General features: G+C 44.2%; 1 protein-coding gene across 3 annotated transcripts in view; it reads right to left on the bottom strand.

Annotated features, from left to right (window-relative positions):
* TRPM8 (transient receptor potential cation channel subfamily M member 8) overlaps positions 1-23,163 on the bottom strand; it is a 99,637-nt gene that overhangs the window by 24,589 nt on the left and 51,885 nt on the right. For all 3 annotated transcript variants that reach the window (XM_023228731.1, XM_023228730.2, XM_023228732.1), the window contains 6 exons: positions 22,837-22,949; positions 22,211-22,427; positions 13,922-14,013; positions 11,265-11,406; positions 9,950-10,121; positions 7,318-7,495 (listed from right to left, as the gene is read on the bottom strand). In XM_023228731.1, the coding sequence (XP_023084499.1) occupies positions 7,318-7,495; positions 9,950-10,121; positions 11,265-11,406; positions 13,922-14,013; positions 22,211-22,427; positions 22,837-22,949 (914 nt within the window). The remainder of the gene's footprint in view (positions 1-7,317; positions 7,496-9,949; positions 10,122-11,264; positions 11,407-13,921; positions 14,014-22,210; positions 22,428-22,836; positions 22,950-23,163) is intronic.

The following is a 23,163-nucleotide window of genomic DNA, read 5'->3' as shown; positions in this document are numbered from 1 at the left end:
CCCAGGGGGTGTGAGTGAACCAGCTGAAAACTGGACATTAATACCCAAAAGCCATTTTGCATAAATAATGCATATTCAGGATAGACTAGGCTGAGATTTATTTATACACTGAGGTCCACCTGACCCAGACAGCAGCAACTTCCAAAATGTTCTGTTTCTCTCAAGTCAGTGCAGGACTCAGCCAAATAGACATGAGGGTTCTCCAGAGGGGGGCTCCTAATGGAGTGATGCTTCCACCTGCTTTCCTAAAACAATGTTTTTATTCTGTAGACACTGTTTTCAAATTCTGTAAAGGGGAGAGTGAACTCTGCAGAAAAGGATTTTCTGGGCCAGCACATATACATCCCCTCAGCAAAGCAAGCATCAGAGCGGCTTACAGACCATCTCTCATGCCCAGGGTCTCACCCGCCCCAACTGAGATGGTTCTCAAAGTCTCCTTGACAACCAGTGGCCATCTGGTGTTGTCCCTGAGAGAATTCTGCAATTTTCCCTTTGTGCATCTCTCCAGCAATATCTTGTGCCCTTGGCGTCCTGTCCTTGGCAAACACCCAGCTGGCTGGAGATGTGCAGTGACAGCTGAGGTCCATCTCCTGAAACCAGTTGAGTACCTTCAGCTGAGCAGGAGAGGAGGAGGAAGGAGAGGCCCTGCAGAGGGACAGTAGTTCAGAAACTCACTGAGAGTGGAAATGGTACCAAGAGGGAATAGACGTTTAGTTAGAAGTATGCTAAAAAAAATACACCATGACCATGGAATAGGATGACTAAATATTAAAAACATTTATATCATTCATCATTTGTACAATACATTTTAATACTAGATCAAAAGGAAAAATAGCATTTCAATAGCTGCTAGAAAGTCTTCTGGCAACATATAACATCCTTTTCTGATTAGGAAAAGAAAGAGAAAGGAGCTTAATAAACAAAAAAGAGGAGGAACTTTCCATGACATGATAAAAAGAAATAAAAAAAAAAAAAAAAAAAAAGGTAATTTAGTAAGGAGAGTCATTCCAGAATAAATAAGGAAAACTTTAATATCCTTCCTATGTACCAAAAAGTAGTCACTGAAAAAACATAATAGAAAAAATACTTTATTTTTTTCCCCCCACTATAAGTGGCTGGAAATAAAGTAACAAGGAATCTGCCAGATGCATATGAAAAAGACCATAAAACTTTACTGGGAAATTATATATGTTTGAATAAGTGAAAATCATACCATTTCTTCTCAATAGTAGGATGCTAAATTCCCTTAAATGATTCTACAAAGCTAACATCATCACAATAAAATTCACAAGAATTTTTGGGGGAAGGAGAAAGAAGAAAGAATTCACAAGACAAGCCTTAGGCTCCTCTGTACAATTAAATATACAAGAAATGCCAGAAAAGTTTTGAATAAGAATAATGAGGGAAACTTGTACAACAGATGTTAGAATGATTTAAAAAAAAAAAAAAAAAAAAACTTCAGTAATCAAAGCCATTTGGTAGTAAAAACCAAAATATAAAGACAGATCCACAGAACAGAATGCAAAGTCTGCAAAAAAAATTCACAAGGAAAAAGTAGATGCTAAAACAATGGCAGAATTTTCAAATACATTGAAATACAAGAAACTCGTCAGCTAGCTCTCTATCAGATGGACGCCTCATCCAAACTTTGCATAGATTTCATGCATTTTCCTTTGTCACTCCTTCCCCAGCACACAGGCAATATCTAGCCAGGACTGCTCCATGGCCCTTGGTGACACTGACTTTTTGCTCTCTCTGATGCACTGGTGTGTATGTTAAACGGTGTAACACATCCTGGTTCCCCTCTCATTCTGCAACATCAAAAAAGCAAGTACAAAGCCAACAACAGCCAACAGTAAGAGCTGACCAGCGATTGGATCGCACTGATTTTGGAAGGGATAATTCAGGTTAGTATATTGCTAACAGAGTAAGCAACTAAGACTGTGCCATATACCTGCACGAAGACTCATGAAATTTCTCTTCACCTTCAGGAAAATGTCCAAATTCTTTAATATGCCATAAAAGATCCTCCATGACCTAGCTCCTGCGGACCTTTCCACCCTCCCTGGCTCTTGACTCCTCCTCAGACTAACATTATCTCCCCTACTTCTACATCTCCTACTCTGGGTACATGATCCTTCAAGCAAACATCACCCCCATCTAGCAGCTGCTGCGGATCCTAGGCTCCCCCAGCCAACAGTCTCACAATTAATAACTCCTTCCTCTGCAAATAGCCTCTCCATGCTGTTTATATTTCATTATATTATATACATAATATTCAAATGTTTCCATGTCATCTCTTCCCTTAACAGCAGGGACTTAACCTTTCTCTGCCTCCCACTCCTTATGTGTAAAATGGCAATAAGGCTGCCTGCACCTGAAGCAGGTTGGATGAGGTGGTCAGAGCCTCCCTTAACAGAAACAAGAAACTTGTCAAATTGATGAAGAGAACAAACTGCCTAACAGTGCACAGACCGCATCCTGAGCTCGTGGTTAGAACGTCCTACAGCAAAAAGGCAGGAGCAAAAGGGAAGAATCCCCACACTTGCACAAGCACAGAAACCTGTGATTAGTGTCCTTGGGCTGAACTGTGCTCATTATAATAGTAAAAAACGCACCCTCAGGTGGAGATTTAAAATGCTTATGAGACATGCGATGGATGTACTAGCATGTACAGCCACTGCACGTGTGGGTCTAAGAAACCACTCCTAACATGCTTAATAGCAATACCCCTTTCCACTCCTTCATGAATAATCACGCAAATTTCCCATAAAGGGACATCCCCCTGTATTAGACAGAGCCGTCTTGCCTTTGAATGGCCCGTTCTGACCAGCTGCTGAAGTGTGTTTTGGCTTTGCAATCAGCTCTCTTGCTTGCTTTTACTATTGACTCACTTTCAAATTCTTTTCTGTCCCGAAGTCAAGAACCTGAACTAGCCCACCGGCTACACACCTACACAAAAATGAGTCATCATTAAATGAGGTGACCCCCGTAAATCACTTGAACCTGCGCCCAGCATGGGAAAGCTTCAATAAATACTAGCTATTGTTACTATTACAATTATCTGCGCTCTTCTTTCTATTCTTTTCACCCCAATTCAATAACCTCCCTTAGACTGTTCACACACTACTCAAACCTTAAGTTTGTATCAAGTCATTATTTTCTTCTTTCTACTTTTCTGCATGTTTATATTATTCCTAAGATCGGAACAACATTTTTAGAAACTATTTGACATCAGGACATGTTTGACGAGTCCTTTTCAGAACTGCATGGGGTGAACTTATCTTCAGGGCACAATGCTTATAAACGCCCTGGCTCCTGGTAAGTCGACCTGGAGTCATTTACTGACTTCAAGTTCACTTCCTGCCTCTGATAAGCCACACAGGGCCTGTGATCGATAATTTGAATGTAGAATAATCACAGATGTTCACGTCCATTTCCTTTCTCTGTTGAATACCATCTAGAGAGCACTCCAACACTCCTTCAGAATTCCCAAGGGTACATTTGCATTGCAGTTAATAAGGTTGCCATTGTGTATGGGTAAGCTTTTAAATGAGTATTTTGATGTGGTTCCAGGGAAGGGTCACAGTCTGGGGCCATCTGCACACAGAGTAAGCCCTGAACAACTTTAACAATGACCAGAAACAGTGTTCCAAGGACTCACCCTAAGGATACCAACACGGCGTCTCTCGTTGTTCCGGAGTTCCCGGACAGGTATTAGCAAGGAAAGGGCCTCTGGTTCAAGCCGGAGCTAATCGAGAAGGCTCCCCAAGTACAGGGATGTTGCAAGTTGTCACACTTAAGCACTGACTGGGGCAACAGTAGGATGTGATGCAGTGGCTCTGGCCTCGTGGGGAAGAGACCTGAGTTAAGCCAGATAACGCGCGACCAGGACTACAGTCACTGAGCTGTTGGGACTTCATCTCCTTCACCTGAAAGTGACAGACGAGGCTCCCATCCTGCTCAGCTCCAAATTCAATCATTTCATTATCAGAATGCAGGTAATGGATTACAAAAGTGCCACGGTTCTCGTGAATGACTCCTTCAGACAGCTCACAGTGCGTAGATTCAACAGAGCTCTAAATACCATGTGCCTCGCTGAGATTTACCAAGTTAGCATAACTCAAAGGCCATGGCTTTAGGAGCTGTCGGTCTTTTTGTTTAATGTCTGTAAATATAATTAGTGGTAAGTTCTTATAGGACTATGCAGTGTAGCTACGATATCTTATCACTGTAAGGAAAGGCCTAAAGCCATCCCACTTCCCCCTCGCCTTTGCTTCAGGTTTTGGGATTGGTCTGCTTGTTTTCCCTCTCTTGTGGAGACATAATCACCCATCACCTGCTGCTTCTCTCTAAGGCTCAGATGTTGGCCCCTCTGATGTTTGGACACCATTTGGACATCATGACATTGGCTGGCTGCCTGTAAGTCAGACAGGCTTCTGGATGCCCAAGTCCCTCCCTGCCACCAGCTAGGTGGTGAGGGAGAGTTTCACCTTCCCTCCTTAGGGCCATGTGGAACTAGCAGCCACATAATCTTCATGGCCCAGACATCTAGCACAGAGCAGATGTTAAACATTTACGTGATGATTCTCTTGCTGATTTGTTACTCACCATTGATACTTCTCAGTATGTAATACACCAGGAAACTAAGCTCATAACTAATAACTGAATAATGAACTAAACATGGGTAAGAACCCGTTTTTTTCATTCATTGAATAAACCCACAAAGTGCCAGGTGCTGAGATGGCAGGTACAATCTTCACCCTCCAGAGTTCACCGTTTGCAAGGAGAGAAGGTTGCTACTATGCAAGTAAAAAAGTGCCACAGGGTCTCGAAGAGCTTCTGTGTGAAGTGGGGAGGCCATCAGGTACCACCCTGGCAAAAGACGATTCCTGTCTCTGTAAAGAGCAAGCAGGAACTGGGCAGGAAGAGAAGTTCAGGATGGAACAGGCAATCCAGACAGAAGACAAGCATGTGCAAAGCATCAGGCATGGCAGATCACCCCGTTTAAGGACGAGCATATGGGAGGCCTGCCAGGGGACAGAGAGCAGGGAATGAGCATGGTGGGGAAGCTGAGAAGCCTGAAATGTATCCTGAATGCTGTAGAGAAATACTAAAATCCTTCCGGAATTTTAAGCAGAACAATGACTGTGTTAGTCCATTTTCACACTGATGATAAAGACATACCCAAAACTGGGTAATTTACAAAAAAAAAAAAAAAGATGTTTAATGGACTCACAGTTCCACCTGGCTGGGGAGGCCTCACAATCATGATGGAAGGCAAGGAGGAGCAAGTCACGTCTTACGTGGATGGCAGCAGGCAAAGAGAATGAGAGCCAAGTGAAAGAACCATCAGATCTTGTGAGACTTACTCATTTCCATGAGAACAGTATAGGGGAAACTGCCCCCGTGATTCTATTATCTCCCACTGGGTCCCTCCCACAACATGAGGGAATCATGGGAGCTACCACTGAAGATGAGATCTGGTGGGGGACACAGCCAAACCATATCAGCGACATTTTAGGAACATCACTTTTGGTCACAGTGTAAAGAAGACTGGAGTGGACTGCAGAAGGACATCTCCAGACACTGGGAGACCAGATGGCAACACATTGCTCAGTCATTTTGATATGTGACGTCCCCAGAGGTACGTGCTTCCACACAGTCCTGCTCAGAGGGAGGCCACTGGCCAGATAAGGCAGGTGACCTTCATCTGTCGTCCCTGGGCATCTTGGAATTTCAGGGCTCTATTTTACAATTGTCTTTCCCTTATATTCTTTGCTAAATTATGAATGTAATGTGTGATCATTGTAACCAGTGAAGTATATACTTGATTTTTAAAGTCCATGTTTTTACTGTTAGAAAACAATATTATGCCATAAAATTAATTTGAAATTTGTTTTTTATATTTAAAAAATATCATCCTTTCAAGTTAATAGATACAGATCAAACTTTGTCTTTTAGGAGTGGCATAATATTCTGTAGTGTGGATACAGCACACTTTCTTTAACCTTTCCCTAGTGATAGACATCAAATGGTGATCTAATAAACATCTTTCTACATCCATCTTTAGGACAGATTCCCAGATGTGAGAGGTTCCAACAGAGGTTTGCATGTTTTTCCTTTAATAACTATTTACCAATTACTTTCCTAAGAATGGGAAGTGAGCCAGGTTCCCAGTAGCAACGTCCATTTCCCAGCGTCATCCCAACACCAGAGACTCCCTTTAACTTTCGTTCATCTGCTGGGTTCAAAACAGTGTTTCATTGTTTCCATGTGAACTTTCCTATCCACAAAATTGAGTCCTTTTTTATATGCATATTGGCCGTTGGACTTTTCTTTCTCTGAATTATTTATTTTCTCTGACAAGTTTTCTACGGGTTATCTTTCTCTTATGAATTCACAGGAGCTCTTTCTATACTAGGAAATTCATTATACGCAAACATTTCCCCTAATTTATCAGTTATTTCCCCTAATTTATCAGTTATTATATGAAACTGTTTTATGTAATCAAACATGTTTATCTTCTCATTCAGAGTTTCTAGGTTTCTGGTTTTGAATTAAGAGTTCCCTTCCACCCAAAGGTTTAACAAATAATGTATTAAATGTGCATATTTGTTGGTTAATTTTCTTTCTAACAGTGACGGGATTGTGCGCTTAAAATGCTGATATACCTTAAAGGAACAATATAAAGCTAAGGCTCTCCCACTGAAACTACCACTGGGGCTCTTTGCAACCCTCCTAATAAAGATGGAGAGGAAATGAAAAACATGATTTTCTAAACGTATAAAGAAGAATTACCCATATTATTCCCTCCAACCTCATCAGGCATGAGCCCTAAAGGAGAGTCATTCTCCAGTCTCTGCTCTTTGTATTCCAATTTAAACTGAGAAATTTAAAACAGTAACTAACTAAACTCTGAGTCCTGGAATCCTAGAATCCATACCACTGAGCCCCATAACATATAAGGCACCTTGGAAATGAGTTAAACCACATTTCTGTCACCAAGGGATGATATTGTCACCAACCTCATGGAGCTCCAAAGAGCTTGCTAAATGGATGTCAAATACATAGCCTGGATTTGATGGAGTTTGTCACAGATGCTTGTCTTCAGTGTCAAATAAACTCAAGGCACAGCTTATATTTTTAATATGGTCCCTTTAAAAAGGCCCCACTCCCTCTAGTCCACCAATCCCCCAGAAGATCTCTAAAGTATGTTCCTCAAGGGTGGGACCTTTGCGATGCTCCCAGCACCTCCGGCCTGGCCTGGGACCTGGCCCAGGGTGGACATCAGTGAACATGTGACTGAACACATACCCAAACATGGCAACCAGCAGGTTGACCAGCAGGATGTTGGTGGATAACATGTAGATGCACACCAGGGGGATGGTGACCCACTCAGGGAACCGGGGCAGGTTGTGCTCATCCAGCTCCACACACAGTGGCTTGGACTCATTCCCAGTGAAGGTGCAGTGGGCAAAGTCATACGTGGTACCTGAGGATGTAGAAACCAAGAGGCAAAGTGAGGACCCTCTGGAGGGGTGAGAGTGATGGCATCCCCAGGGTCCCAAGAACGTGGTGGTCATGAAATGTCTTAGGTCATGTTCTAAGGCACTTTATCCAAACAAGTCACAGTCCTTAGAATCACCTGTTCATCCACTCAATGCATATTTACTGAGCAGCTACTAAGAACAAGATCAAGATAAAAGGAAGGGCCAAGTGAACACGTTCTTTGCCCTCAAAAAGGTTCCAGCCTCTTTGGATAGGCAGATAATCAACCACACACATTTAAAGTCTCAGCCCATGAAAAGTGCTAAGAAGGACACAAAGTGCTCTGAGGGGCATAAACTGAGACAGCTCATCCAGGAGCACTTCCTAAGAAGGAAGGAAGGGTCTCAGAACTGAGAGCAGAGGATTAGCAGTAGGAACATGAACTAATGGGGAGGGTGGGAGCCTAGAGCACCCCACAGAGGCAACAGCATGTGCAAAGGCCCTGTGGTGGGAGCGAGGTGGGGGCTGTAAACATCAGTGGAAATGAGAGAATAAGATGTGCACTGAGCAGACATATAACTTTTAACATCTTTTTTTTTATTTTTTAGACGGAATCTTGCTCTGATGCTGAGACTGGAGTGCAGTGGCACGATCTTGGCTCACTGCAACCTCCACCTCCCAGGTTCAAGTGATTCTCCTGCCTCAGCCTCCCGAGTAGCTGGGACTATAGGCGCATGCCACCATGCCCAGCTAATTTTTGTATTTTTAGTAGAGGCCGGGTTTCACCCTGTTGGCCAGGCTGGTCTCAAACTCTCATCCTCAGGTGATCCACCCGCCTCAGTCTCCCAAAGTGCTGGCATTACACGCATAAGCCACCATCCCCAACCTATTTTTAAAATTTTTACACTGAAGTGATGGGAAGCCATGAGGCTGTTTTAAGCAGAGGAATGACACGTCAGATTCCGTTTTCCAAAGAGTCTCTCTGGCTACAGCACAGATCAGAAGGGGCTCGAGGGGAAGGAAGGTGAGGAGGTTGTACCTAAGACTCAGGCAGGCAAGCGATGAGGATGGCTTGCAGGGTGGCAGTGGTGATGGAAAAAACAGATTTCAAAAAAACATTTAGGAGATAAAAATCAACAAAACTAGTGGATGAATTGAATAGCGGGGAGTGAAATCCGAGAAGGTGTTAGGGACAACATTGAGGCTTCTGACAGCTCTATTCACTCAACTGTGCGGATGCTGGCAGCAGAACTTCACAGGAGGACACTGGGGGAAGTTTGGGTCTGGAAGTGAGCATCAAGACCCTTTCATTAGGATGTGTCAAGGTGCGTCTGAGAAATCTCAGAGGAGGGGGCACTGGGTACAAAGGTCTGGCCTCTGAGAGCTGCTCTGTGCCAGAGATCCTCATCCGAGTGTGTGTGGGGTCATGCCGGCCAGTGAGAGGCCCCAGAGAGAAGATGGTGCTTTACCAGTTTTGCCCATGAAACAGAGACAGCAAAGTGGAGTCGCTTCCCGGGGGCACACAGCACATGAGTGGCTACCCTGGATCTGAACCCCACCTGCCAATTCCTCTTTAGATTCCGGTGGAACTTAAACCACGGACGTGGAGGGGTGTTATGAGGACGAAAGGCATCTGTTTCTATAAAGTGGCAGGCACAGTGTGCAGACTGGATGTGACAATACCAAGGTGCCTTTCTGCCACTGCAGGGGAAAAGAGTTGTTTCTAAGGTCTTGGAAGAGGCTTCAGCAGATGGGGCCAGAGAGACTTATGAGGCCAGGAGGATAACAGAGAAAACAACAGACGTGGAGAACTGTGACCAGGAGCAGGCACTGGCTCAGGGAAACCAGGACGGTTTTACCGCGGCAGGATAGGATATGACGAGCCAAGGCTATTGTCAGCAACCTAAAGATGCTTCAGCCCACCATCCAAAACACACACAATTCACATAGCCCCTCACTTTCCTTCTTTAAATCGGGTGTGGGCAAATTAAAACCGTCTGTGCCACCATCAGCCTGCCTCCAAAAACCAGTTGGCAGTGGACTAACCAACACCGGAAGTCTAAATTCCAGGTTCCAATGTGGATTTTCCAGTGTTGCTCTTTTTGAAAGAAATGGGAGCCCAGTCACTCTGTCACATGGGTGAGTACAACTCACAACCCTCGTTTCTAAACTAGTAAGCCTTGTTGCCTTCAATTACCACATTGTTATTGAAAATATCAGAATCACTATTTTTGAAAAGGTTTAACAATTGAAATGTTGGGCACCATCTGCAAAGCTGATGGAAAATCTTGCTTAAGAGCAAAGAAGAGGTTTCGAGGAGTTAGCTTTTACTGTGTGGTGCTGGAGTCTGTTTCACGTGCGTGCTTCTGAAGTGCGGCCTCTGGGGCAGCCCTGGGGGCTTGTTCAGGAAGCAAATGCCTCGTCCAAGCTGTTTCCACCTGACCCAAGTCAGGCTTACCGTCCACATCACTGGGCACCTGGCCGAACATGGCCAGGTAGGGCTCGTAGATGACCGAACGGAATATCCACCTCCAGCGCTGCTCGTTCTGCCTGAGGATCCCTTGCCTGGCCACGCCGAAGGCCACCATCCACACCGCAAAGAGGAACAGGAAGAAGAACACGTCGATGAGCTGTCGGGAGAGGACAGGAGAGCAGAGTCCGGACTGTGCCCACAGTCGGCAAGTCCCCCCGGCCTGGCCGTCCTCAGTGGGCCATGGAGAAAAGCAGTGGTTCCAGGGCTCAGAGCATCTAAGTCACCCAGAGTTCACTGACTAATTGACAAAGGCGGTCGTCATCATCTATGGATCTTAGGACATCTGTCTTCCAGAGTTAAAACCGGTTTGATGCATTTTTGCTTACTGATCTCCAAACCAGCCCAGCAACAGCAGCTTTCTGAGCGGGAGCCCAGCTCTAGAGCAAAGGAGGAATCTAAGTTCTGGAGGACCTCTCTGTCCCTATACCTCACGATTCTGATACACTTTTAACCCCAAAATTATTTTTGTAGTTTGTTGGTTGGTTGGTTGGTTTGGAAAATAAAACGTATCCTTATTAGACAAGATGGACCGTGTCATTTTTTTTTTTTAATTTTGTGCACACATAGCATGACTTCATGGTGACTGGATGTCCCAGAAATGCTTTGAATTAAAACCACAAACTGAAAGAACCTCAGTGTTGGAATGGATCTTCCAGATGAGCTCATCTAAATGCTCATCTGATTTAAAGACAGAAACAGTGCAGGTTTGGGTCATCTGGAAAACAAGTTTAGAAAGCAACACCATCCGTGTGTAATTCTTTCTATTACTTGTATACATAACAAGCCTGCTATAGCCTTTACCTGTATCTATATTACACAGTTACATGATTCAGGTTCCAATTCTCACCGTACGTCTAGCTCACCGCTTGTCTCTAGACAAACACAGTCCTCCTTGGACTCAACTGTCCCCATGTATAAAATTGGCATAAAAGTTCCTCCCCTGCCCACACTCTTAGCAAACTGTCAAGACTCAAATGAATGTACATTATAAAGTGTAAAATCTAAATAAGTATGAGGTTACATGTCAACAATGCACTAAACGACACTGTTTGCTCCTCACAACCATCTTTCATTAAATTTTAACCTGGGAGAGGCCCCTGATGAAATACATCAAAGAAAGCAAATGTTACTGATGGTGAAATGCAACAGTCGCTCTAAGGACAAAATCCTCCTGTCAACCATTAAAAGAACTCTGGGCCCCACAAGAGAAATGATGACTACAAATATTCTTGACTCTTACCATCCTCTGCAGCATTATAATCTTGGGTCCTAAGTTTCTGCTTACAGTAAAAATGTGGATCAATCTTAGAGTGAAAATAATGTAGTCCAGACAGAAAATGACTCGTCCAGAATACAAAGAGGTTTTATTAGAAGAGTGGAGCCTAGGGGAAAAAGAAGGAACAGAATTCATGAGATATTGACAAAACATTCCAAAGTTTTGTTTCTAAAAATAACCCAATTTCAAGAAACAGGCAAGAGCTGGAAGGTTGAGTGAGCGCAAACAGGCCAGAAACACCACCCAGCAAAGTCCCTGATCTTCTGCTTTCATGGACTCAAGTACAGTCAAGGACATGAAAGGACATGAAAAGCAAAGACATCTCACCAAACTGAGCTCTCAGAGGTTCCTGTCTCTTTAGCCCGCCATCCTCACACACTACTGCAGGAACCTAACCGTGCTATTGCTAACTTCCCTGGCTCACAAGGCTTCTATAATGATGCCAACCCCCAGCCCATCCCCGTGACCATTTGGGACTTCACCCTGCCAGCTTTCCCCTAATGAAACTTACCTCATTTGCACCAGATCATTTGATTATCTAACCACCTGCTAATGTGCTCATTGAAAGCCATCTGTGCTTTCTAACTGGAATGATCTAGAATCATGTCCAACCAACTGTGGCTCAAATGCTGGAACCTTAAACCCAACCAGAAACAGAGGCTATCTGAAGAGGAAATTGACATTTTTACCCCATTCAAATTGGAGAGTGAACACTCATTGTAAACCATCTCATTCTTTATAAGTGTAAATGTGAATGGTTAAGCTTCTTTACAAAATGACATCATTTGAAAGTACTACTCATATATAATTGCTAGCTTTATCTTTTTTTAAAAAATTGAAACAGGGTCTCGCTATGTTACTCAGGCTGGTCTCAAACTCCTGGGTTCAAGTGATCCTCCCACCTCAGCCTCCCAAAGTGTTTGGATTACAGGTGTGAGCCACCATGGCCCAGTTGCTAGCTTTATCTTAAAAGTTATTTGGGGACAACAGGCCAGTTGGGATGCAGGCTAGGCAATGCAAACTATGGTTTGGGGCATACCCTAATCTCTCTATGATGTGGAATACACATTGTTTTTTTGGTGGTAATTTGTGGTTGGTTTTTCTAATCCCACACTCTGGCTGTGCCATTGAGGAAATATGCTTGTAACTGGAAGGGCAGCTCCACAGCCAGCATTCAAATCAAAGTTAAGTGCATATTAGAAGATCATATGGCCCAACACGAAACAATGCTGTATGATATTTAACATTCTCAGCATCTTCTCCTCTTATTTGACCCAGCAATCCCATTACTGAGTACATACCTAAAGAAAATAAATCGTTCTACCAAAAGACACATGCTCTTATATGTACATTGCAGCACTATTCACAACAGCAAAGACATGAAACCAACCTAGATGCCCATCAATGGTGGACTGGATAAAGAAAATGTGATACATATACTCCATGGAATACTACACAGCAATAAAGAAAGAACATGGATGCAGCTCAAGGCCATTATGCTAAGTGAATCACGCAGGAACAAAAAACCAAATACCACGTGTTCTCACTTATAAGTGGGAGGTAAACACTGAGTACATATGGACATAAAGATGGGAATAATAAACACTGGGAACTCCAAAAGGGGGAAATGAGAGAGAGGGGGCTAACTGCCGGGTACTAGGCTCACTACCTGTTGGGTACTATGCTCACTACTGGGTTGGTTCAACATATGCAAATCAATAATTGTGATTCACTACATAAACAGAATTAAAAGCAAAATCTACACAGTCATCTCAATAGGTACAGAAAAAGCTTATGATAAAATCCAACATCCCTTCATGATAAAAAAAAAAAAAACTCAACAAACTAAGCATTGAAGGAACAGACTTCAAAATAATAAGAACCACCGATGACAGATCCACAGCCAACATCATATTGAATGGGCAAAAGCTGGAAGCATTCCACTTAATAACTGGAGCAAGACGAGGATGTTCACTCTCACTCCTCCTATTCAACATAGTACTGGTAGTCCTAGCCAGAGCAATCAGACAAGATAAAGAAATAGAAGGTATCCAAATAGGAAAAGAAGTCAAATTATCTCTCTTCACTAATAATATGATTCTATACCTAGAAAACCTTAACGACTCTGTCCAAAGGGTCCTAGGACAGATAAGTGACTTCAGTAAAGTTTCAGGATACAAAATCAATACACAATAATCAGTGGAATTTCTCAATTTCTATTTATTTCTCCCCATGATCAGGTGCAGAGGCTCATGCCTGTGACCCCAATACTTTGGGAGGCTGAGGCAGGTGGATCGCTTGAGCCCAGGCATTTGAGACCAGCCTGGACAGCATGATGAAACCTCATCTCTACTTAAAAAAATAATTTTCCCCAAAGTCTATAAGAACAAAGAGAAAAATCATGCAGGACCCCTTTCAAATTACACACCAGTGGGAGGGGGAAGAGAAGGGACTCAACTTCATGCCAACCAAGCTGCATCTTCATAAAGCAGACACAGTGATCTTGTGTAATAATCTCTAATGAGTAATAGACTTCCCTTGGGTTTGAAATGTCTGCAGAGATTTTCTCCACTTTTGTACTCAAAACACGGAAAATTAGAAAAAGTGAAGAGAGTACTTACCGAAACACAATTCCTGCTATGAAGTAAAAAAGCCCCAGCGTGTCCATAACATTCCACAGGTCAGTAAAATAATTCACCCCATTTATGTACCACTGTATACAGAAAGGGACAGAGAAGGACATTAGCAGCCTGGAAATATCAATCACTTCCAGATTTTTAAATGTCCACTCATTTTCTTCCAGGTCCTTTTCGAGCCAATGACCTGTTTGTTTATTCTTTCATATACCAAGTGAGCCCTACCACATGCCCCACGCTAATCCGGGAGGATCGGAAAGTAGGTTGCACACTGGCTGTTCTGCTCTTCATGTCTGCTGGCAAAGTCAGGAAAAAGGATTGACGTATCCTCACCATTTTTTCAACAGGAACCTGCAGAGGGTGAGTACATCCTCTGTAGGCAGATGTAGACCGTCCGGTCACCATGTGCAGTGGTCCAGACTGTGCACTACACAGTCCTAGGGGGAATTACTCATATTGTTGTCATCATAGATTTGTGTCATTACTGTAAAACTGTTCTGTCACATGGCAGTAAAACATCTTGATTAAAAGGAATCTTTTTTTAAAAATGTGCACATAGGTGCTGTATATAACATCTATGAGGACAGATGTGGTCACAGAAATGACTGACAGGAACAGTGTGCCTCAGGGATTGATGTGTATGTGTTGGTCATGATTCTTGGAAGAAAGTATGTCAGGAAAATACTGAAGCAAACGGAGAGTATCCTTTTTCTTTTCTCATTTTCCCGAAGAGGGAAAGGAGAAGACCGCATCTGGATGGCTCCTATATCAATCCATAAACTGGATTTGGGTAATTCCAGAGTGACCAGCTAATCCTTTCACTTGTCCATCCATTCAAAATATATTTACGGAGAGCACATGGAATTCCAAACACCTGTGCCAGCCTCCCAGCACAGAAACACTGCTACAATGCTAATTCTCAAGGAACCTACTGTTTGGTGGGAAAGACAGATGTTAAACATGTTGAAAAGAAATGAGACGAAGATCGGTATGGGGATGAGACCGAGGCCCCAAGTGAATTCAAAGAATGAAACACAACACTTGTGCAAGGCGGGGAAACAACACCAAAGAAATATCAACAAAGCAACAGGGCACTTCTTAATGTTACTAAATGAACTCACCAATAGGAGTCCATCTGATATTTAGATATTATATTTCCTACTTTGCTGCTGAAACCACGGCCTAGAGAGGCTAAGGAACTCACTCAGCAAGTGGCAGACCTCACGATTCTGAACCCAAGTCAGTTGCTTCTTCCCACATCACTCTGCTTCTTCAGATCCCACAGAAATCCTACAGTCTCAGATGTGGAAGGGATTCAAGACACATCATTCATTTCCCAAGAAGCATTTCCTTTCCTTCATTTATAAATTCGAATAGCAACTTGAGTGGGCCAAGGGGGTGAGGGCACTATGAAATCAAGCACCCAGAAAATGTTAAAATCCTCCAGGCTGGGGCAGCACCGTGGGGTGTGTCAACAGTCCACTCACTGTGTGAAGACTAAACTCTCTCTCTTTTTTAAATCAGTACGTAGGATGTTTATTGAAGCATTTTTGTTGCAGTGAAAAGTATAATCTGGGAAAAAGATGTGGTCCATCATTAAAGAAATATTGAATATATTACAATCATGTTTTTTAAAAGGAACAGAGTGATGTCATTTGTCTTGGAGAGATTTCCACAAAGTAAAAGAGAAAGCAAAATGCAGAAAAGTATGGGAAACGGAATCTTGTTTTTGTAAAACAAAGAATGAAGAAAAAGGCCCCCAAACATACATATGCCTACTCTATTTCATTAAACCTCAGATTGTAAGAAATTGCAGTTTCAGAGATGTTAAAATGTGAAAAAAAATGACATCTCAGATTTGATGTAATGCAGCGTGTGTACATAGCACATGGACCAAATAAAAGCAGAAAGAGACACAGCAGTTTATTAACATAGCTTGAGGGTGTTGTCTTTAGAGTAAAGGTTGAGAAAGTCCGTAGGGAGACTAACAAAGAAGGAAAAAAAGGCTCCACAAGCACACACACACACATACACACACACACAATATAATATTCCATTTCTGTGAAATATGTGTGTTTACAAGAAACTAGGTTGAAAAAGAGATCTATGTCTAAGATTAACTTGCAGGAAAGCCCATGAGAAATTCTCAAAAAAAAAAAAAAAAAGCAAATTGTAGGGTGATGAACACAGTATGATTCTATCTGGATAAAAACAAACAGAACACCTGCATACATTCCTCTCTTTATGGGCATGAAGAAGGTTGTGGAAGATTATACTCTAGATTGGGCAGGATTATTCTTTATATAGTCCCACTTGTGATAAGCATTATTACTTTGTGATTTTATAAAACTAAATAAAATAAAAACAGACAAAAATTGACGGGAAACAGATACATCTTGCCGTATAGCTAAAATACGTTTGATATTTTCATTTGTATTACAATTGTCTCTGCCAATGACCATTATTATCAGGACCATAATAAAGGATAAGAGATCTGCTAATTCCTCAGTGATCAATGACAAAATTCAACTAGGCAGTCTGCATGGTTTATATCTCTTAATGTATTGTCAACATTCTTGTACCCTATTCACTCAGTTCAAACATTCTGCCTAGGCTCAGAAACCAAGGCAGGCTCCTTCGGGGAAGCCACAGGAACTGTCCGCTTTGCTGGTGCTAGCAGCTCCAGTGGCCCCTCACCAACAACCTTTTGCTCTTCTGGTGCCTGGTAAGATAAGGGGGATTTGGAACATCCCTCCCTGCTGCTAGCTCCCAGCTTAATGCCCTGCAATAGGAGGCAGGTAGGCACCGGGAGACTCGCACTGCCCCAGCCCAACCTCAGCCCGGGAGACTTTCAGAAGCCTGACCTACATGAAGAGAGACATCAGAAATAGGTCAATTCTGAGGCTCCAAGTTACCATCGCAGGGAGAAAACCTGTTTTTAAAGGAAAAGAGGCCTCTTCTCTGAGCAGAATGCCAGAGAGAGGCTGTATTCACAAAATCCCAGGACACTATGTCATCCTATCTGTCAGAATTTGGGGATTCAGCATTCCTCAAGATTGAACGGTGCCCCCCATGAAGGCATGATGGGACTCATCTCATTTTAAATAAACATCCCCAATGCATGTTTAACAGACCCCAGGATTATTTAGCAACTGTATTTGCACTTATTGACTGTCTCGTTTCAAAATTCCAAATTAGCATTTCGACATCTGCATTCAGGCAAAGGGACACAGGTACATACGGAAGGGCATGACTTTTTGACACCCAGACACAACCTAAATCAGGTCACACTCTGCTTGGGTTTTTGGGGTTTTTTTTTTCCTAACAAGTGTAAACTAGGTTAATTAAGACAGCACCAGGCCAGCAGAACTCTTTCTTAGAGGAAAGCAATCCCATTTAGGACATCAAATGCATGAGTCTGCAGACCAGAAGAGAAACAGCGACCCCGAGTGTTGGATTCTTTTAACGATAAGAATCTCCATGGCTATGTTCTACAGACCCTTTCACGTTGCAGAATCACAGCTGTGAGGCCGGAAAAGCCCTCGGATGGCAGAGCTACCTGGAACACACACTGCTGACCCTAAGCACAGGGCGCTTCCCATACTGTTGATTTCATACCCAGGATTGCTGAGTTAAAAGTGGCCCATTCAAAGATAATTATTAAAAATAACAAGAAGAGATACTAAGTAAGATCCCCCCCATATCCAGCATCACCCACAATGGAGGCAAACAGAATAGGTAGGGGTCAGCCAGATCCCTACCCTTCCTCCCGCAGGCCCAGGGAATTACTCACAGCCCGTTGTCCTTCCCCAGTTCTCCTGCACACCTGCCCCTGTCTACTCCCACCCCACGTCCCTGCCCTGTGTCCTCCCTGAGCAAAAACACCTCATGCTAACTCTGCCCAGGGCCTTTCTCCAAGAAAAATGTACTTCTCCTGAGTCTCCTCCTGCATGACCTGAACAGGTGACTTAGTAGCTAAATGCACATAGGAAATTGGCACAGAGATGTCTGTGATTTACAGACTTTGGATTTTACTGTTGTAAGTCCTCTGGGCCAACCTCCCAGTAAATGTAAGACTCGCCCACTTAGTGCTGCTTGCCGATGCTCATCTCTTCTCCCTGAAAGCTCCCAGAAATCATCATGAACTGGTAGAACTCTCCACAGGGGAAGAGATCTTCGTCTGTTTGGTGCATTGCTGCCTAGAACAGTGCCTGGCACAAAGTAGGGGTGTGAAGTATTTGTTGAAAGGAAGAATGAATTAATGAAATACTTGGATGAAGCCAAGACCAATCTCCCTGCAGCTTCCATCCAGGCCAAGGTCTGCTTCCAAAGCAACCCAGAACAAGTCCTCTCTCTTAGATTCCTGTTTTTTGTTTGTTTGTTTGTTTGTTTTGTTTCATTTTGTTTTGCTTTGTTTTGAGATGGAGTCTCACTCTGTCACCCAGGCTGGAGAGCAGTGGAGCAATCTCAGCTCACTGCAACCTCTGCCTCCAGGGTTCAAGCGACTCTACTGCCTCAGCCTCCTGAGTAGCTGGGATTACAAGCATGCACCACCACGCCCGGCTAATTTTTGTACTTTTAGTAGAGATGGGATTTTGCCATGTTGGCCAGGCTGGTCTCAAACTTCCTGACCTCAGGTGATCTGCTCGCCTCGGCCTCCCAAAGTGCTGGGATTACAGGCGTGAGCCACCACGCCCAGCCTCTGGTTTCTTTAGATGCCTGAAGGAGTCAAACAATGTCTGGACTTGCACAGCAGCTTCTGAGCCTTAATGCAGCAAGAGAAGCAGGGTCAGGGACAGGTAGAGAAATGTTTGGGAGCCTAAGGGGTGAAAACTAGCAGAAAAAGGACTTTTGACTTTTCATCAACCATTCTGAAAGAGGCCACCAAAGCGCCCTCTGCTCCCAGAGAACACCCTTGAGCTCCTGCCGTTGGGGCTGTGGGCAGGGTTCTTCTCCAGCTCCCCAACACTGGGCTCCTGAGGGCTACCATGGCCACCCCAGGGCACACAGCCCTTGGGTTGAACTATGAAGACCTTGCTTCATCAATCCTTTCACTAAAAACACACATGCTTCTCAGAAACATGTCAGTGCCAGCTCCTATGCCAGCCCCTGAGGACCAAATGTGAATAAGAAATAAACATCTAAATCAAATCATTCCCATGCTATGCAATTCTGAGCAACAACAGAGTATGTGTTAGGAACTGGAAAAGCTCAAAGGAACCTCCCAGTGGAGCTGATGCAAGAAGAGATGCACTAGGGCACCATGCCAGACGTCCATTCTCTTATTCTCTAAATAACCTCTTGCAGGTCAAAAAAATTCAGTAAATTACTACTGCACCAGCCATTCGTAATTCCAGCTGGTTTTTTCTCCCTCCCCACCTCCACATTTCTCCTGTCTCTCTCTATCTCTCTCTCTGTCTGCTAATTTGTGCTCATGACTCATTTCCCCATCAGGCTATAAATCCATTGTCATTTGATTCTACTCAGTGGCTACCTTTGAGATGTCATGCAGTGTGCTGCTCCAGTTCCTACAGACCCTGTGCCTCTTCCAGCAAACTCTGCTGCCCCTACAGAGCTCAAGTTCCTGCCTGTGAGTGACCACCAAGGGTTGGAGGCCTGTGTGACTTCCCAGGTGGTCCAGCTGCCTCTCCTGTAAGCTGTGCCACAAACAGCCTGCCAGGAACCAGCGGGCTGCCCTCCAAGGCTACCAATCTCCACAGACCAGGCAAAACCCTTTGGTGGCCAGGCATGGTGGCTCACACCTGTAATCCCAGCACTTTGGGAGACCGAGGCAGGCGGATCATGAGGTCAAGAGATCAAGCCATCCTGGCCAACATGGTAAAACCCCATCCCTACTAAAAATACGAAAATTAGCTGGGCATGGTGGCGCGTGCCTGTAGTCCCAAATACTTGGGAGGCTGAGGCAGGAGAATCACTTGAACCTGGAAGGTGGGGATTGCAGTGAGCCAAGATCATGCCATTGCACTCCAGCCTGGACGACAGACCAAGATACAGTCTCAAAAAAAAAAAAAAAAATTGGCACTTACCCTACTCTTGGGGCAGACACTGTCCCAGTTGTTTCCAGTACATAATAAGACATCAGCCAGCCCCTCAGAGGGAGTGAGAGGTAGGGGGTGTTGGGGCTCTTCCCCCTCCAGTGCTACAAAGTCCCCAATCTCACCCTTTCAGCCCCACCCTCTTGCAAAAGCTAAGCTGAGAATGCTGTCTTTTTGTTCCTGAAGTGCCTTTGAAAAGGGTCTTGGTCATGGTCAACTACAAGTGAGAGTGGAGGACACCACACCAGCTCAGGAGAAGGGAAAACACAGGACCTCATCCAGAGTGAGCTCCCGCACCATGATTCCAGGATTCCTAGCTGGATGAGGGCTGCTTCTCTCACTTTCTTACTCTGGTCTGGGCCCACCCTGTTCTAAATGATGAATCTCCTTCAGTCTTCCTCTGCTTCCCTCAAATAGAATATTTCCATTCCCTTGCTGCTGCTGACACATACATAGCAAATCACAACACAGAGCAAGGAAGTAGGATGGCAGCTAAGAGAAAGGACTCATTGTAGATGTTACAGGTTAAATTGTGTCTCCAAAAATTCACACATAGAAGTCCTAACCCCCAGTACCTTGGCATGTGACATTGTTTGGAAACAGGGGAGGATTAAGTAAAGAGGAAGTCATACTGAAGTCGGGTGGCCCCTGATCCAGTACGACAAATGTCCCCAGGAAGAGTGGAAATTTGGACACAATCACTCATGCAGGAGTCACCCCTGAGGACAGGGATCAGAGTGATGCATCGACAAGCCAAGGAATGGTGAGGCTTGCCAGCTGGCCACCGAAAGCTAGAGGAGAGGCTAGGACAGAGCCTCCCGCACAGCCTTCAGAGGGAGTCAGCCCTGCCGACAGCTTGATCTCAGACTTCTGGCCTTTAGAACCATAAGGCAATGAACTTCTGATATTAAAGCCATATGGTCTATGGTGCTTCCTCTTGGCAGCCCTATAGACTAATACTGAGGGCATGGCCTGGGCAGTGCTGTGACTTCCCAGGGCAGTCCATGGGACTCCCATAGGGCTGATCCGAAGCTAGGGAAATCCCCTGCACATAGCAGGGCCCTGTCCTGGGGGAAGAATTGCTGGTAAGTGAAGCCTGATAATCCTGCTGTTCAACACTGGCATGAGTCATTTAGCTTACGCTTCCTCCACCTGCATCCCAGCTCTAGGACCTACTAGGCAAGGAAAGGCAGATACAGGGCACTGGTGCCAGGACTCTTCCCACAGGTCACACCCATGGCAGACATCACTAATCAATCAAAACATTCTCCCGCTGAGAAAAGACAGACCCTTGGAATCTTTCTCAACCCAGGACTGCTGGGAGTCACCAAAAAAAGTCTGTCAGAGTTGGCATGAAAGTTTAAGCCAACATAGGGTTCTTATATGAGTCAGTGACTCTATAAGGGCAAGAACAACACTCTTTTCCCCTCCAGATCTCTTGCAGCACATGGCATTGTACCTCGGAAACTGTCAGTGCCTAGCACGCACTTGCTGAATTGATGTATTTTTGCATTTAGGTTCAGAGGGGACAACAGTGACAACAACAGCAGTTCTCAAACAATTTGTAAACTGCTAAGTGTGAAAGGATTTTCTGAGATGACTTTTCATAATGGTTTAGGGATAACACCACTTTCACCATCGACATTTATTTCTTCAACAATTACTAACCAAGCACCTGAGCTAGACTTCTGGGTTCAACGGTAGAGAGAGGATGGCAAAAGATGAAGATCCCAAGAAACTGCAGAAAAGTACCATGAATAATTCACACCAGCTCCCTGAAACCCACAGGGAGTTACATGACTTTAAAACATCGTCACTCTGACATGCTGGGCATTAAGATGCTCTTAGCTCAAAAGTCCTGCCAGCTCCCTGCTACTTATCATGCCACGGTAATGGCAAACCACTCCTGATGACAGCAGTGGGTTTACCATCCTGGGTCTCTCTTCTCTTCGAACACGCCCCCATTCCTAACTAATACATCTCCATCAATTAACATTCATTAGAGAGCACAGAATAAACTTGGTACTAGGAGATTTTACTGAATTACTAAGGGTGTGAAAACGCACCTTTACACTCACGGATTAGTACCTAAAGAGAACATTTATTTTGGGAAGATAATGACTTTTGAACTTCAGAAGCAACTTCTATTCCTCTTGGCTTTAGAAAGATGCCTCCCACCGAGGAAGCAAGGGCATTCCTGTTGTCATGGCTGCCCTACCTGTCTCACTTCATCACAGAAGAGGACAAAGACCAGCGCGTACAGGACCAGCTCAGGGGGGTGTGGCACCGAATGGAAATCCATGAGCAGCACGTAGGCAAACAGCAGGAGGAAGGCGATGTAGAAGACCACGTTCCAGGAGAAGACCACGAAGGGGGAGGTGAAGAATGCCACATAGTACCAAAGCAGCTTCTTGTGCTTGTCAACAGGCTTCTTCCTGGACCCAGAGATAAGGGCATTGTCAGCATCCTTGCAAGCATGGGACTGGCACAGCCCTCCCCTCCTTCTAAACACAGATAAATACAGACCGTAGTCAGGAGGAAGAGATGGGATCAAAACTGTCCTAAGATGGCCCCAACCCCAATTCAATACTTGGCATTTTGCAATTAACAAATCCACATTCTGCCCCAGATATTAAAGACACAACCCCACCTCTACTCACTTAAGTGGGAACCCAGGAAAAGTCAGGGGAGAAACCAGACCAAATTCACAGGCACCAATGTGAACATCATAAGTTCTAGGCTTTTTAATCATTTACATGAGAACACACATATGTGGATGCATCTACACACACTGGCGCGCACACACACACACACACACACACAATTATGTGCCTTGGTTTATACCTAAATGATACAAAGCCACAGCCCACCAAGGGTATAATAAAGAGACACAGGATAATCTTCCAGTTCTTGGTGTCTCGTGAAATCTCTCCATACCATTGCTTAGAAAGAAAATTCTACAGGGAAACAAAGACAGAGAACAAGTCCTTATTAACACAATTATATGCAGGATGGCATGCAAACTTTCTTCCCTGCCCCACACTTTCCCCAAAATATACGGCTCTTTAAATTAATGCCCTTATTTTTTTTTTTTTTTTTTTTTTGAGGGGTTTTTTTCTTTTTTCCCCCGCTGGGGGGGATTCGCGCGATCTTTTTTGGCTCCCCCCCCCC

This window comes from Piliocolobus tephrosceles, chromosome 11 (genome assembly GCF_002776525.5).
Source record: "Piliocolobus tephrosceles isolate RC106 chromosome 11, ASM277652v3, whole genome shotgun sequence".
In the NCBI taxonomy this organism is placed as follows: domain Eukaryota; kingdom Metazoa; phylum Chordata; class Mammalia; order Primates; family Cercopithecidae; genus Piliocolobus; species Piliocolobus tephrosceles.
Note: the sequence above shows the minus strand (reverse complement) of the source record. Positions and strands in the feature narration are given on the sequence as shown.